This window comes from Sceloporus undulatus, chromosome 3 (genome assembly GCF_019175285.1).
Source record: "Sceloporus undulatus isolate JIND9_A2432 ecotype Alabama chromosome 3, SceUnd_v1.1, whole genome shotgun sequence".
Taxonomy (NCBI): domain Eukaryota; kingdom Metazoa; phylum Chordata; class Lepidosauria; order Squamata; family Phrynosomatidae; genus Sceloporus; species Sceloporus undulatus.
Window position 1 is genome coordinate 1,363,421 of NC_056524.1, and position 17,173 is coordinate 1,380,593.

A 17,173-nucleotide genomic window follows, 5' to 3' on the forward strand; every position below is an offset into this window, starting at 1 on the left:
GTGCTTCCTCTCAGGATTAATTCAGAGGTGGTTTGCCCTTGCTTTTCTCTCAGGCTGACTTGGCCAATGTCACCCAGTGCGCCATTAACATGAAAAGCACAGATATACATTGGGTGACAGCTGGCTTGACAGCAGGACATGTGAAGGGGATCTAGTAGGAGTCCTGTGGACCACATGAGTCAACAGTGTGATGCGGCAGCTAAGAAAGCCAATGCGATCCTAGGCTGCATCAATAGGAGCGTTAGTGTCTAAATTGAGGGAAGTAAAAGCACCACTTGATCTATGATTTTTCTCTTGCCTTCAACAGAGGTCTGCCTTGTAACCTCTGTTTCCCTCCTTGCTTGGAGGCCACTATTTTAGGGCCCATGTTCATGCACCTGCTTGATGCTGTTTAGGTGGCTGCAAAGGGCTTTCCTGATCAGAGAAAGACTGTGGCAGGTGGGCAGGGGAACGGGGTGAGAACTAAGAAAGCAAGCAGTATCGCTACATTGCAGTAACTCCTGGGGTTCAAGGATAGGAGAGGCTCTCATGATGTAACTGCTTGGTGCAATGCCACAGAGGAACCCTTGCAGGCTGCTCCGGAGGATCCACCTGGGTCCCAGGTCAATGCAGTTTTGCCAGTCTCATGACGTGCCAATTGGCTGATGGATTTTGGCTCACCAAGGACTAGTAATAGCCTCAGGGCCAGTGGGCAGCTGTACAGTTGCCCCAGCAACTGATCCAACAAAGCTGGAGGGAGGCTGCATTTATAGCCAATGGGCACCACTCCTTCAGCCAAGAGGGATGTGGTCCTTGCGCCAGAGGCATCCTCAGGACTTGGAAGGAGAGCCCCTCTGTCCTCGCTGGCTGCTTTTGGACTTCACAGGTGAGTGGCATGGGATGGGGAAGGTGGGCAAGAAGTGACATTTTAGTGGCCCTAAAAAAGGTTCTACCCAATGCTGAGTTTTGATTTTACCCAGCACCAACACAGCTGCATTCCTTTCCTTACAAAAACTTTACAGTAATTTAGTGATTCTGGAGATTAAGAGCCTTGACAGACCGGCATCAAAGGTGGCCATCAGGGCAGAGTGGGGGCATGTCGTCTGCATGATGCACGCCCTGATGCCATCCCCGGCATAACATTGTGAGTCCCACCACACGGCGGGCAGCGTCACGGTGCACCTCTGGCACTTATCCAGATGACGTAGCGCCAAAGGAGCACCGAAAAGCCACGGCGTCAGCAGCTATGGCACCCTTTCTGCAGCACAAAAAGGAACTGCTTTTTGCAGCTCCATTTTGCGCCGCGGAAAGGCCAGATCCGGTGCTAAAAGGGGCAGTCTGTTAAGCCCCTTAGTATTTCTAAACTTCCAGCCATGCCCCATTCAAAAAACCTTGCTATTCATAGAATCCTAGAGTGGGAAAAGACCCCAGGGGCCATCCGGTCCAACCCCATTCTGCCATGCAGGAAGACACCATCTAAGCCCTCCCTGAGACAGATGGCCACCCAGCCTTTGTTTAAAAACCTCCAAAGAAGGAGACTCCTCCATCACCTTCCGAGGCAGCATCTCTCACTGTTGATCAGCTCTTACCGTCATGAAGGTCTTCCTAATGTTTAGGTGGAATCTCTCTTCCTATAGTTGGCATCCAGTACACCATGCCCTAGCCTCTGGAGCAGCAGAAATCAAGCTTGCTCCATGTGCTGCTGCCCATCCGCATGCCAACCCAGGGACTCCCCGGTGCTCTCCTGGCCCATCTGCTCAGGCCAGCAGGCCATTATAAGGCATGCTGAAAGACTGGCCGGAATCTTATGGGTAGACACCATTGTTGAATGGTGAGCTAATACATAAGTAAATCCCATTGACTTACTAGGTCTGCCCTAGTTGTGGTTAGTAGTTAGTAGGAAATAGACTATTGTACGTACAATATTCCACTGATCATATTAAAGAGCCTGGTGTCAGGGAGGTAAATCTTCATTCGTGTGTGAGAGAGAGAGAGAGAAAGAGAGAGTCAAGGGGCGCTTTCCCACTATGATTTAAAGCAAATTTCTGATTGGGTTCTATGGCTGCAAGTAGTTGCAAAACCAATGAATCGGATCTTCCATCAATTTTAGTAAAAAAAAAAAACAACATTGCGTCAATCGGTCACATCAGAAGCAAAAGGCAGCGCTGATAGGGGCGGGAAATGGTGGATCTCCCAAAAACTGAGGAGGGATGGTAAACCCCCCTCTGCCATTAGTCCCTTCCTTCAGAACGATGGGATTCAGATCCCTCATTTCCACTTGTTGAACATGCTTCGGAATCGATTCTTTCCAAAAGAACCACCAAAGAATTTAGTGTCAGGAAAGAGCGGGTTTTTTGCATTTGCCTCACTCCGTCACAATTGAAACTGTAGGACTGGAGCTGGTTTCAAATGGGAGCGACAGACATATAACCCGATCAGCAATTCGCTTTAAATCATAGTGGGAATGGGGCCCTAGTATATCCTCCCACAGACAGCTATGCATTCTCTAGCTAGACAATGATTTCCCAGCACAGCAAACACTACAACATCCATGGACTACATTACCAAGCCCCTATGATAGGTAAAACCCAGTTTATAGTATCTTTAATGTGTCTATATTTAAATCTAACACTTTTATAAAACATGTGCTTTACCACTATCAAAACAACAGTAAACCACTTTCTATGACAGGATATGCCAGAGTCCTGACACACAGAGAAATCTTTGCCATGCTAAGTAGGATACCAAGATGATTCTGGCTTTGGCAATCGGGGATCTCTTCTTTCCAAGTCCTAATCTTCTGAATTCTCGACTGCAGTCTCCATTCTGATCAATGAAGGAGGCAAGGGATGGAAAATCCTGGACTCTTGCAATGTCTTCATAATTCAGCCTCCTTTTCCAAATGGCCGACCTGCTGACAACTTGAGCCCAGCCTCCAGCTTCACTGCCCCATGTTTCACCCCAAAACAGCATGGGACTTACTTTGTCCCAATACGTTATAATGACTGGGACAAAAACATAGGAGTTTATCACACTGGGGCTAATTTTGGCATTAGAATCATAGAATCCTAGAATCGTAGAGTTGGAAGAGACCCCAAGAAGGGCCCTGATCCAGCCCAACCCCCTTCTTCTGCCATGCAGGAACTCTCAATCCAAGCATTCCTGACAGATGGCCATCCAGACTCTGATTAAATCCTCCAAAGAAGGAGTCTCCATCTCACCCAGAGGAAGCGTGGAACAGCCCTTACTCTCAGGAGCTTCCTCCTAATGTTGAGCTGGAATCTCTTTTCCTGGAGCTGGCATCCATTGCTCCATTGGGTCCTGTTCTCTAGAGCAGCAGAAAACAAGCTCGCTCCCTCCTCAATATGACAGGTTAAAGTGCATTTAAAGCATCCTGCAAATAAAGTGTAAATGGCACGTAATTGTGCAAATGATTATCACATGCAATTGCACAAATAAAGTGATTCTGGAAATGCATTGTCGCTGAAATCCCAAAAGCATAAAGATGTGTGTTAATGCTTCTTTGTGACCACTTTAATGGTGGGTTTTGTGCGACATCCTGTGAAATAATTTTGTGTAATTATGCGATTTTTCTGGATATTCACAGGATAAAGTCCTGATCTCCTTCGTGTGATAAACTCCATAGTCTGGTAGCAAAAGGAATAGAGTTGTTTGCACATTATTTCATTCCTTGCTCCAGAAGGGTTTTGTCTGCAGTAAAAGGAACCTGTATGTGGCTTTTTAAAAAGGCAAAGAGGGAGCGAGGGAGGGAGCAAAGGTGAGAAAAAGAAAAGAAATGTGGCAGCACCTTTAAGAATAACTGGGTTGTATTTTGGCATGAGCTTCCATGGATGTAAACCCACTTTTTCAGGTGCAGTACAGTGATATTAAACCCTCGGGTATAAAGTGTATTTACACAATTGTGGGATCAAAGGGCTGGGTAAAGTGATGACAGGTCTTTCAGATCTTTACTGTGATCAGGGAATGCTGATCTGTGAAAGCAATAGATCTGCTTAGCAAAAGTCAGTTTCCCAAGCTTCAAAACTCTCTCTGAGAAGATTCCTTTGGTTATACCTGCAGGAGCAAGGACACTTGTACTGCTACTACAACTACTACTACTACTACTGTTTATTTATATCCCACCTTCCTCCCAGTATAGGGACTCAAGGTGGCTATATGTAGTAGCCCTTGAAGACTACCTTTAACCTGCCTCAAGCCTAGAGGAGAGGCTGGAAAGAAATAATAATAATAATAATAATAATAATAATAATAATAATAATAATAGGCTTTTTAGCTGCTGCATCACACCATTGACTCATGTTCAGCTTATGGTCTACCAAGACTCCTAAATCCCTTTTAACTATCTTGATGTCTTCACCTGGTCCTTTTTATAACTGTGATTCTTCTTGAAATAGCAAAGTAATGATTTATGGCTTTCTAATTTTTTTGAAGTCCTCTTTGGAGAGATCTCGCTTTGCTTCTCCCTTGGCCTTCCAGAGAATGGAGCTGCCGACCCTGCAGGGCGGTCCTTCACCAGCAATGAACGGCACTCTCAGCAATGTTAGTGCCTCCTCTCCTGGGCGCGTTTTCCTCCTGATGGGCTTCCCTGGACTGGAGTCTGCCCCATACTGGTTGGCCTTCCCAGTTTGCCTGGCGTTCCTGCTTTCAGCTCTGGGGAACGGGAGCATTCTCCTTCTCCTCTGGCTGGAGACCAGCCTCCATGCGCCCATGTACCTCCTCCTGGGCATGCTGGCCGCCTGTGACTTGGGCCTGTCCACCGCCCTCCTGCCAACGATGCTCCAGGTCTTCCTCTTGGGATCCCGAGCGATTGGGGAGGCAGCATGCTTCTCTCAGCTCTTCTTCATCCACTCCTTCTCCATCATGGAATCCTCTGTCCTCCTGGCCATGGCCATTGACCGCTTTGTGGCCATTTGTCACCCCCTGAGATACGCCTCCATCATAACCAACGCCAGGCTGGTCCAGGTGGGCTTGGCGATTGTCCTGCGGGGCCTGGCCTTGCATTTCCCCATCCCCTTCCTCCTAAAGAGACTGACCTTCTGCCGCCCCAGCCTCCTTTCTTTCTCCTACTGCTTGCACCCGGACATCATGAAGCTTGCCTGCCAGAAGCCCTCATTGGTTGCCATCTATGGCCTTCTTGTGGTCTTCTCCACCATGGGCTTGGACCCGATCCTGATAGTCTTGTCTTACGCCTGCATCCTGAAGACCATCCTGGGCATCTCCCTGTTGGAGGAGCGCCACAAAGCCCTCAACACCTGCGCTTGCCACATCTCCGTGGTCCTGCTGTTCTACAGCCCCATGCTGGCTTTGTCCCTGCTCAGCCGCCTCAGGGTCCGCGTCCCACCCTTCCTCCATGTCCTCTTCTCCTATCTCCACTTCCTGGCTCCCCCCTTGATCAACCCTGTCCTCTACTGCGTCAAAATGAAGGAGGTCCGCAGGATAATAGCCGCAAAAGTTGCTGGGACCCAAACAGGAAGATGGGAAGGATGAAGACTGGAGGTCCACCATCCAATCTTGCAGCTGCATTGGTTGCAGAAGGGGCAGCTCAGGGAGAGGACCATCTCTCAGTCCCACTACCTTCCAGGCAAAGCTGTTAGAGATGCAATACAAGGCCTTCCCAAGTTATGGAACGACCTACCGAAGGAGACCCACTATATTATTAATCTTGACAGCTTTAAAAAGGTGGTCAAAATGGATCTCTGTTCTGACAGACCTTCCTGGATTGGCACTTCAGTCACTTCCCACTGACTACCCTGTCTTCTCCCTTTAATAATCTTAACTGTATTGTTTTATTGTTATTGTGTATTGCTGTGATTTATTGATTATGGTCGGTGGGTGGGTTTATGGGCATTGTACTTTATTGTATTTTAATGTTTTTAATATTATTGTAAGCCGCCTCGATCTCATTGGAGAGGTGGTGTATTAATACATCATCATCATCATCATCATCATCAATATTGGTTGATGATATCTTATCTTCTTACAATATCTTCTTACAACATCACCATCACCACCCTTTCAATCCCGTCTCCCTCACCAATCTAAAACCTATCCTACTATCTACCTACCCTTGACTGCTTCCTATATATGTGCCGCTACATTCACTAATCTAAAACCTATCCTACTATCTCCTTATATATATATCACCTAACCTTGACCGCTACTTATCCAGCCCTGGATAGTACTTGGATGGGAGACCGCCAAGGAATCTCGGGTGATGTAAGGCCATATTTCAGAGGAAGGGATTTGCAAAACCACCTCTGAGAATTCCTTAGAATCATAGGGTTGGAAGAGGCCTCAAGGGCTATCCAGTCCAACCCTTTCTGCCATGCAGGAAGACACAGTTGAAAGACCCAGACCAACGGCCATCCAGCCTCTGCGTAAAGACCTCTGGAGAAGGAGACTCCATCACCTTCTGAGGCAGCAGTATCTTCCACTTTTGAACGGCTCTTGCTGTCATGAAGTTCTTCCTGATGTTGAGCTGGAATCTCTCTTCCTGCAGCTTGCATCCATTGATCCAGGGTCTATTCTCTGGAGCAGCAGAAAACAAGCTCCTTACCCCTTCAGATACTTGAATACGGATCAACTCTTAACCTTTTCTTCTCCAGGCTAAACATTCCCAGCTCCCTAAGTCCTTCCTCATAGGGCTTCATGGTTTCCAGACCCTTCACCATTTTGGTCATCCTCCTTTGGACACATGGCTCCAGTTTTTTGTGGGTTTTTCGGGCTATGTGGCCATATTCTAGAAGAGTTTCTTCCTACGCTCCAGTTTCTCCACATCCTTTTTGAATTGTGGTGCCCAGAACTGACTCAATGCTAGGGAATTGTAGTTTACTGTGGCACCAGAGCTCTCTGACAGAGAAGCCTGAATGTCTCACAAAACGACAGTTTCCAGAATTCCCTAACGCTGAGCCAGGGCAGTTAAAGTGGTCTCAAACTGGATTATTTCTGCAGTGTGTTTTGGACCTCTGTCCACTTCTAAGTGCTGTTTTCCCCATGCATGATCCTCTACTGATTTTAATTCTGGAAGCATTTACATGGGAACACAAGAGGCAGAACTCTGGCAAAAATAAGAATCCAGGCATGTGAGATGTATGGACATAATTGACAGGCACAAGTACGGCTGAGATCTAATCATAGAGCCCATATAAACCAGGCCAAAATAAAGCTGCTTCGGGTCACTTTGGAGGTATGCTGTTTAAATGATGCATGCATCCTAAGAGGCCAGAAGCTGTGCCAAAGCCACACTCCAGACCTAAGGACTGGAGCACAGCTTTGGTGCAGCTTCTGGCCTCTTTAGATGTGTGTGTCATTTAAACAGCAAAGTGGCCTATCTATATGGACCCATGGAATCCTAGAGGTGAAAGAGACCCCAAGAAGGGCCCTGATCCAGTCCAACTCTCTTCTTCTGCCATGCAGGAACTCTCAGTTAAAGCACCTCCATTGACCGATGGCCATCCATCCTCTGCTTAAAGGCCTCCAAGGAAGGAGACTCCACCACAAACGGATGTCTGTGACAAAGGAGAAACCTGGGCCAAGCTGGACAGGACATGTTTTAATCCCTTCAATCTGGGATTTTCCAGGTTTCCCAGGACAAATGGCAATCCTAAACTGAGATTGGGAGAGAACTGGGTTCCTCTGATTCCGCTACTACAACCCACCCAAGTGTTTACTCAGAAGCAAATCCCATTGTGTCCAGATGGAGGGCTATCTCTGGAGCAATGGATGCCACCTCCAGCTCAACAAACAAAAGATATCTTTTGGGACAAGCCCTTTCCAAGATCAGACAGACAAATGGCCTCTTGGTGAGCAGCGTTCTCAGCTGGGAGCATCAATCTCAATGTTCTCTGCCCTGGCAGACAAGAATGAACCATCCCTGAGGTCTTCTGCGGAAGAACTATCTATCCATTGTTCTCAATTGCCGTTCACGCTTTGAGACGCGACGCCTTCTGCAGAAATACTCACGGTTGGTCTTGACAGAAAGCATGTTCCTTGCATAGAGAAACCATGCGCTGTGCTGGGAACAGGGTTTTCTGGGCAAAACATACCATTTAGAAGGCACATTTCATGTGCAAAATAGGATCTTTGCATGGAAAACCCACAGCCGAGAGCCTGCGTTGTATGTGTTTGGTATAAATCTACACTCCATGCTTTTGCATCAGGAAAATTTTTAGGTGCTGTTTAGGTAAAACATGCCAAATATAGCCCCATTTGAAAAGAAAAGTTTTATCTTTGTTGGAGGAAGACACCTCAAATAGTCCCAGTTCATTGCTCCCTCTTTGTCATTTTCGCATTTTCCTGATGCAAAATCATGGCAGTTTCTTGAGAAATTCAATGTTCGCTGCCTAACAAATATGGTTTCTAGCCTCACGAAGGACTCAGAGGTCCTGGATCTCCAAAGAAGCATCTTTTTGTGATGCTAATGGGATTTATAGTTTATTTCCTAGACTTTAGAAATGCTTGGTCTCCCAGGTGTCTGCAACATGTGCTTTATGCCTTTTGGTTGGCCTGTTTTGTGGATTTGGGGTGTTATTGTACTTTGCAAAGCCAGTGCTTTTTTCACAACGGAGGTTTAGTTGATGAATTACAACCCTATGTAAGTTTCCATGATACACAGAGACATTCAGGAAATGTCACAAAGCCCATGACAAATTATTTCCCGGCGAAAGGCCATTTCCAGAGGATAGATGACCTGTGTCTGCGAGTCCTTGCTTTGCCAGACTTTGATGGAAAGTGAATATTTGCACGCCACACAAACGTACCTTTGAAAATCCCCTCCTTGCTCTTTATTATTTCCCGCTGAGCATATTTTTGAACATGATCATGAGTTATTGCGCTTGTCATCTTACTTAAGCTGGCTATTTACGTGAGTTTATTCCCTGTTTCCGAGAGTTCCCCCCGTTTGATCTTTTGTGCCGTATTTTAATAATCTCATATATATATATATATATATATATATATATATATATATATATGTTAGCATAAGCAATCAAGGTATGCACCGCTTATGTTTCATCTGATATAGATCATGTCTGTTTAACATACAAAGACAAAGAATGTAAACTCTCTCAACCCCACAATGGTTTATGAGATACTTTGCAGATAAAACTAACAAAGCTGCATAAAGACCGGAGTGTTATGGTGGACTGTTGGCTCAGAGGTTCCCCCCACAATTCATTGCTTATCCTTCTAATCTATTCCTCCCCAAGACAACCCCACCCCTGCCCCCTTTGCTTAATCCAGTTTAGAAATCCAATAGCAAAGTAACATGGTGTGGTGGTTTTAATGTTGGAACAGGACTCTAGGGAATAGGGTTCAAATCCTCTTTGCTTCGCCAGGGAAGCCCACTGGGAGATCTTGGCAAGAGTCACACTCTCTCAGCCTCAGAGGAAGACAGCCATGTTTATCAAATCTGTAGATGGCACCAAACTAGGAGGAGTAGCTAATACTCCAGAGGACATTTCAAAATGACCTCAATAGATTAGAAAGCTGGGCCAAAATTAACGAAATGAATTTCAACACAGAGAAATGTAAAGTACTGCACGTAGGGTGGAAAAATGAAGTGCATAGATATGGGATGGGGGACACCTGTCTTAAGGAGACTTCTACGTGTGAAAGGGATCTAGGAGTCTAAGTAGACCACAAGCTGAACATGAGTCAACAGTGTGATGCGGCAGCTAATAAGGCCAGTGCGATTTTAGGGTGCATCAATAGAAGTCTAGTGTCTAGATCAAGGGAAGTAATAGTCCCACTCTATTTTGCTCTGACCAGGCCCCACCTGGAATATTGTGTCCAGTTCTGGGCTCCATAATCCAAAAAGGACATTGAGAAACTGGAGCCTTGTGTCCAAAGGAGGGCGACTAAAATGGTGAAGGGTCTGGAAACCATGAAGCCCTATGAGGAAAGACTTAGGGGATTGCTGGGGATGTTTAGCCTGGAGAAGAGAAGGTTAAGAGGTGATATGACAGCCCCGTTTAAATATTTGAAGATATCTCAGATATTGAGGAGGGAGCAAGCTTGTTTTCTGCTGCTCCAGAGAATAGGGCACAATGGAGCAATGGCTGCAAGCTGCAGGAAAAGAGGTTTCACCTAAACATTTGGAGGCAATTCCTGACAATAAATGCTGTTTGACTGTGGAACATATTCCCTCGCAGAGTGATGGAGTCTCCTTTGACAGTCTTTAACAAAAGCTGGATGGCCATCTGTCAGGGAGGCTTTGATTGTGATTTCCTGCATGGCAGAATGGGGTTGGACTGGATGGCTCTTGGCATCTCTTCCAACTCTACGATTCTACGATTCTATGAGTCAAACCTACTCTGAACAAATTTTGCCAAGAGAGACCCCAGAGAGGTTCACCTGAAGGTTCCAATAAGTTGAAATGACTTGAAGGCATAGAGCTAAATGAAAATGCTGATAAGTGAGGTATACTGCAAAAATGCACAAGATTATGTTCCTAACTTAGTCAGGACACACATAGATAGATAGATAGATAGATAGATAGATAGATAGATGGATAGAGGGATAGGGATAGGGATAGGGATAGGGATAGGGATAGGGATAGGGATAGGGATAGGGATAGGGATATATATATATATATATATATATATATATATATATATATATATATAATTACATTGAAACTGGAGCTCTTTCTGCTGGCAGTACTGGTATACACAGGTGAAAAGATCTTCCTCTCACAAGTTCTTCTTTTGAGTGATAATTTCCCCAAATTTCAAGGAGTCACTGTCATTGCTGTTGGGGATCCCAAGGTCTTCCACCTTTTGGGGTAACACCAGCCATGAAAAAACAGGGGTCATTTCCTACCCCAGTCTGGGTTGCAATATTGCTGAGGGTGCAGCAGGCCAGGACCCCTTCCCAACCCTCACCAGCCTTTCCCCTGCAAAGGCTTCCACTTCCATGTCCATGCAATAGTGAATCTGTAGTCTGAACTTGAACAGAGTTCCCAAGGAGCTTGAGCCATTTAAAAAGGATTGGGTTCAATGCTTTGGAGAGCTCCTTTGTTACCAAAAAAAGGGGTTGGGGGGTTTTGGGGTCCCTACCAACAGTGTCAGCATCTTTAAATGTTTGGAAAAGTCAATTCTGTTAAAGGCTAAAGTAATTAATGAAAAGAAATGAAAACTGGGACATAATAATCAATCAATCACTGCAAAGAAAGATGGTCCAAAGTATAAGAAAAGAAATCTGTCAATAATTAGCATCAAAAGGAAATAAATCGGTATTTAGTGATTCAGAAAAGCTTGGATGTAATGAGAACTAGGCTTAACAATATATAATAAAATGATGTATAAATGTATAATTTGAAGAAGTTAAAGAAGGAGAGGAAACTTGAAAACAATATGAAGTAGTCAAAATGCAAAAGAGAAATGTGTTAGAATATGTTTCAGATAAAACTCAATAAAAACTACATTTAAAATAAATAAGTAAATGTTTGGAGAAGCATTTAGCTCAAAGGACACTTGCAAAAGGCTGGGTGACCTGCTGGGGATCATCTTTACCTCTCTGGGAGCCAGTGTCCTGTAATGAATGGTCTGAGTGTTGGACTATGACTCTGGAGTCCTGGGTTCGAGTTCCAGCTCAGCCATGGAACCCACTGGGTGACCCTGGGAAAGTCACACTCTCTCAGCCTCAGAGGATGGCAAATGGCAAACCCTCTTGAAGAAATCTCCCCAAGAAATGGGAACCCCATGAAAAGTTTGCCTTAGGGCCGCCATAAGTCGGAAACGACTTGAAGGCATAGAAAAACAACAAATACCGGTGCTAATGTGAGAGAACTTCACGTTTAATGCAATAAAGAAGGTTTTGTTTTGAAATAAAAATATAGTGCCTATACATGATGGCAATTCAAACAGACACACCATATAATGTGAACTGAAAGGAGGTATGGGAATTGGATAGCGGAGGCTGAAGGTTGTAGAGGCGGGTGATAGTCACAAGTCCTGCAGAAGAGCCCTTGGAAAGCAGGGAATTCCTCAGAGAAGGAGGCGCTCTGGGCACATCTGGCGCTAGAGCTGGGACTGATGCCACATCTGGTAAGGTTGCAGAATGATGAAAGACATGTAGTAGCATTGCACCATTTGGAGGACATGCCCAGGATGACTGAACAGGCATGATGCAAGGGGCAATTGCAGGCACTTGCGCAAGGAGATCATGCCATGGTCAATGTGTATAAATATGGCCATAATGCTATGACCAGTGTGGGTTATTGTTTAGTAGTGGTTCGTTGGTTGTCGTGTGTATAGTACTGTGTATACTTAGTAGTAAAGTTCCATAAACAGAACTTGGGGACTCTGAGCCTTGAACAGACCGGCATCAAAGGTGGGTATCGAGGTGGAGTGGGAATGTGGTGTCTGCACAACCCACACCTCAACTCTGCCCCCATGCCGGCGTATACCATGTGCCCCACCACACTGCAGGTGCTTCTCTGGCGCTGGGTCCAGATAATGCAGTGCCAAAGGAGCGCTGAAAAGCCGTGGCACCAGCGTCTATGGTGCCCTTTCCATGGCACAAAAAGGAGCTTCTGAAAGGCCAGATCATGGCCACAGCATGTAGTTGCCATGGCCCCAATCCAGCACTGAAAGGGGAGGCTGCTGGCCACTCTTTAGGGGCGATCTGTTCAGCCCCTCTGAGTATTTATTTGCCATCTTGTGCAGTAGTAGGCGCTGGCAGCACTGCAGAACCCAGCAGAGAAGGACCAGGAATGAGTAAGAGTGAAAGTGTGCAGCCCCTCTTGGAACCGACAACGGGTTTCTGGAATGACTGATGGCTTTAACTTTGAACTGAGAAAACAGTGATTGGATTTAGGACAACCCCAATGTAGAGATTAGGAAGATTGGCTGGGAACCCAGCAGGGAGTAGGTAGGAGATCCTAGTTTACTAGCTTTGGTGCAATGAGAAATCCTTTGTCTCTTGGTGCCAGAGGCTAGGCAGAGCGCATGGGGGAGGATGGAGTGGTCAGCACTCCTCAGGTTTGCGTTCCTTTCCTGTGGGAAATTTCCCTGTGCTTCAAAGGTCATTGTGGTCCTAAATGATGCCTGGCTCCAGCCATGATAAATATGCAGAGCCCATCTACAACATGGGGATGCAGGGTGTGTTAACACCTTTAAAGTTTGGACTGGAGGCCAGAGCAAATCCACAGCACTACGGACATGGTCATCACTAGTGACTGACCACTGCCAGTGAGGTCAGAATGACCAGCCCTCCCTGGTCTCTGGTCTTACTCCTACAATCCCAGGGAGCAGAATGCGTCCGGTCAGCCTCCTGCTCAGGGCTGTAGTAACTTGGCCTAGAGACATTTTGGTTTAGGTTGATTTATCTCTAGGATTATCTACCACCAAAGACATGTTCAAAGTCTCTCTCCATCATACAGTGGAAGTGTGTTTCACAAGCCAACAGTATTCATTGTGCATAAGAGAGCCAAAGATTATTTTGCTTAATCTTTCTGTAATGTGCAAACTCCCGTAATTTAGACTTTCCAGGGTGGAAATCAGAACTCGGACCCCAAACAGAACAACTGAATAAAAGGCCCAATGATTTGATTCAACAGCTGAATAAAAGGCCCAGAGGTTTTAACATTCTTGTGCCTTCCTTCCTCAGTAGCCTCCCAGTTTTTTGTTACCGACTGAGCTGCCTTCCTCTGAGAATCCATCTAAATAAGATTTATGGAATGCAAATCTAGCCAGAGAGCCACTCATGGCCTTGAGGTCCCAGTATCCCCAGTGACACCATGACCCCAAACCAGACTGACCCAAAACACTGACCGGTTGCCCTCCCAGCGGCCTCTCAAACAGGGTCCGTCTTCCAAAGTAAACTCTTCCGGAGGGCTTTCCGGATCTGCTTGGACTTGATGCTGTATATGATAGGGTTTAAAGCCGGAGGCACGATCAGGTAGATGTAGGCGACGACGCTGCTCAGGATGGGAGGGGTGTTCTTTCCAAAGCGGTGGATCATGGACAGGCTGATCATGGGGATGAAAAAGATGAGGACGGCACAGATGTGAGAGGCACACGTGTTCAGAGCCTTTAGGCATTTCCTTTTGGTCCCCAGTTTCACAATGGTCCGGATGATCAGGATGTAAGAGAGCACGATGAAGATGGAGTCGACGCCGGCGGTGGAGAGAATGACCACCAAGCCGTACATGACGTTGACGCTGATGTCCGCGCAGGCCAACTTCATGATGTCCGGGTGGAAGCAGAAGGAGTGGGCCAGACGGTTACTGCTGCAGTAGGTCAGCCTCTTGAGCAGGAAAGGGGTAGGGAGCAGAGAGAGGGCCGCCCTCCCCAAAATGGCCAGCCCTATCTTGAGCAGGGTAGGCTTGGTGAGGATGGCTTTGTACCGCAAGGGCCGGGAAATGGCCACAAAGCGGTCAAAGGCCATGGCCAGTAGCACCGAGGACTCCAGGACGGAGACGATGTGGATGAAATACATCTGGGTCAGGCAGGCGTCAAAGCCGATGGTCTGGATGTTGAACCAGAAGATGCCCAGCGTGGTGGGAAGGGTGCACATCACAAGGACCAGATCCGTGGTGGCCAGCATGGAGAGGAAGAAGTACATGGGTTCGTGGAGACTCGGGGTTCTCCTGATGATGAAGAGGATGGTGCTGTTCCCCAAGAGGGCCATGAAGTAAAAGATGCAGAAGGGGATGGAGATAAGTTTATGGAGGTTCTTGTCCATTCCAGGAATTCCTGTCATGAAGAACACCGGAGGCTGGTAGAAGGTGGCATTGGAGGCTGAGGCTGAGGCTGAGGGGGTCGCCATCCTGTCCCAGATGCTGCATGGCCTGGAATGAAAAGAAGATCCACTGTACATTATTAAGCCATAATTAATTAATTAGCCTGTAGAAGAGACGGTTAAGAGGTGATATGATAGCCCTGTTTAAATATTTGAAGGGATGCCATAGTGAGGATAGAGCAAGCTGGTTTTCTGATGCTCCAGAGAATAGGACACAGAGTCTCAATGGATTCAGGCTACAGCAAAGGAGATTCCACCTTAACATTAAGAAGAACTTCCTGAAGGTAAGAGCTATTTGATAGCAGCTGGAGCAAGTTTATTTTCTGCTGCTCTTTGACAGTGGAATACACTCCTTCCTCGGAGTGTAGCGGAGTCTCCTTCCTTGGAGGTCTTTAAACAGAGGCTGGATGGCCATCTGTCAGGGATGCTTTGATGGAGAGTTCCTGCATGGCAGAATGGGGTTGGACTGGATGGCCCTTGCGGTCTCTTCCAACTCTATAATTCTATGATGCTATGATTCTATGCTCCAGAGACTGGGTCAGGAAAGGGGATTCCACCTCAACATTAAGAGGAACTTCTTGACAGTAAGAGCTGTTTGACAGTGGAAGGCACTCCATTTTTTTTTATTTCGCAATGTCCTACATTTTTCTCGAATGCCCCACATTGTACAGTACCTTATTTTCCTTTATGATTAGGACATCTGGTCACTGAATTATGGAACCATAGAACTGGAAGAGACCCCAAGGGCCATCCCACTTGCTGCCATGCAGGAACTCTCAATCAAAGCATACAAATAGATAGCCATCTAGCCTCTGTTTAAAGACCTCCATGGAAGGAGACTCCACTACACTCCGATTGAATGACTTCCTCTGTCAAACAGCCCTTACTGTCTGGAAGTTCCTCCTAATGTCGAGGTGGCCAATGCAATTTTAGGCTGCATCAATAAAAGTAATGTTCAAGGGGCTGTCCCGGGCGTGTCTCCCTCTTTCCTCATAGGGCAAGGTTTCTAGGCCCTTCACCATTTTGGTGGCCCTCCTTTGGACACGCTCCAGTTTCTCAACATCCTTTTTGAAATGTGATTCCCAGAACTGGACACAGGATTATTCCAGGTGAGGCCTGACCAAAGCAGGAGATAATGGCACTATTCCTTCCCTTGATCTAAACACTCTACTTCTGTTGATGCAGCCTAGAATCGCATTGGCCTTTTTAGCTGCTGCATTACACTGATGACCCATGTTCCGCTTTTCTCCCAGCCCTACCTGGGGAGGACAGTGGCTGACCCTGGGACCCTCTGCGTTAGGGATGGGCTCAGCCTTCCTCTTCTTCTCTCTGGCATGAGAGGGAAGGCCTGTCCATGACGCACCAGGATGTTATCTAAAAGCAAAGGAACAGAAACAATAAATCAGTGGACAAATTGAATAAAACTTATTTAGCAAGTCAAATTTACCAGTTTCTGTTGGTGTCTTACCACTGTGTGAGTTCCCTTTTCCATGAGGTTTCACTTTTGGGGGGATTTTGGCAGTTGTGTAATGGACACATTTAGTTCATGGTGGGATAAGCAGAGTTCCACAAGCATGACAAAAATGTATTTGGTGCATCTTGGTTGGCCATTAAGGCATCCCTGTTTTGGGGATTTTGGATGTTAGTGTACTTTGCTATATGGCCAACGCAGCTACCCCTGGATATGATTACTAAACCCTACTGTTCCCTACATGTCAACCTGCCATTCAAACACTGACTGAAGGGGTCTCCTCTAGATGGACAAGGTCCCAGTTCTGCAGTTGCAATTCCTAGGCAATGCATAGCAATTGACCTGTGCCTCCCATGTCTCACTTGATTCCCTGGACATTTCCTGGCACACATATTATAACACTGGTTAACATGCCAGCCTCAGGAGGGCACTCTTGGCCAGTTCATCACATCTCCTTTTGGGTTCCCAGCCTTCATGGACTCCATTCCAAAACTCCCTCCACCATTCATGTGGTCATCCACCAAACCTTGGCCCCATTCCCACTGGGCTATAAAGCAAACCAAGAATCGGATTAGAGGGACATCATTCCCATTTGAACTTGCGTTCGATCCTACTTTGATCGATTTCTTGAAAACCCGAATCAGTGATTGATGACCCGGGTTATCCTGACACCACTTTTCCAGCGGTTCTTTTTGCAGCTGCTGTGTCGAATCTGGGGCAAACTAATGGGAAAGACAAGGGTGTCTGAATCGGTATTTAAGAAGGGAGGAGCAATGTTCAAGGGGCTGTCCCGGGGTGTCTCCCGCTTGGTCTCTTCCTGCTTCCTGGTGCCATTTCCCCCGTTCGCATAGCCTTTCTCCGGTGGAGCATGAAGCAGGGCAAGGCGATCGTGTGTGTAGACAAATGTACTCTTTTTCAAAATTAAGCTTTCGATTGCTTGGCGCTCTGTCAGGTGTC

General features: G+C 46.5%; 2 protein-coding genes across 2 annotated transcripts in view; one reads left to right on the forward strand and one right to left on the reverse strand.

The window, feature by feature from the left end:
* Nucleotides 1–4,479: 4,479 nt before the first annotated feature.
* On the forward strand, nt 4,480–5,487 carry LOC121925104 (olfactory receptor 51G2-like). Its single transcript, XM_042456864.1, has one exon. It carries the CDS (start codon nt 4,480–4,482, stop codon nt 5,485–5,487), a length of 1,008 nt encoding a protein of 335 aa, XP_042312798.1.
* A 7,491-nt stretch (nt 5,488–12,978) lies between these two features.
* Nucleotides 12,979–17,173, reverse strand: part of LOC121926256 (olfactory receptor 51G2-like) — a 14,719-nt gene continuing 10,524 nt past the window's right edge. The window contains exons 2-3 of the mRNA XM_042459080.1: nt 16,005–16,119; nt 12,979–14,794 (exon numbers count right to left, since the gene is read on the reverse strand). Of these exons, the coding sequence (XP_042315014.1) occupies nt 13,798–14,794; nt 16,005–16,081 (1,074 nt within the window). The 5' untranslated portion in view covers nt 16,082–16,119 and the 3' untranslated portion in view covers nt 12,979–13,797. The remainder of the gene's footprint in view (nt 14,795–16,004; nt 16,120–17,173) is intronic.

Coding starts and splice junctions, on each gene's coding strand:
- LOC121925104 (XM_042456864.1), top strand. CDS start 4,480: ATGGAGCTGCCGACCCTGCAGGGCGGTCCTTCACCAGCAATGAACGGC.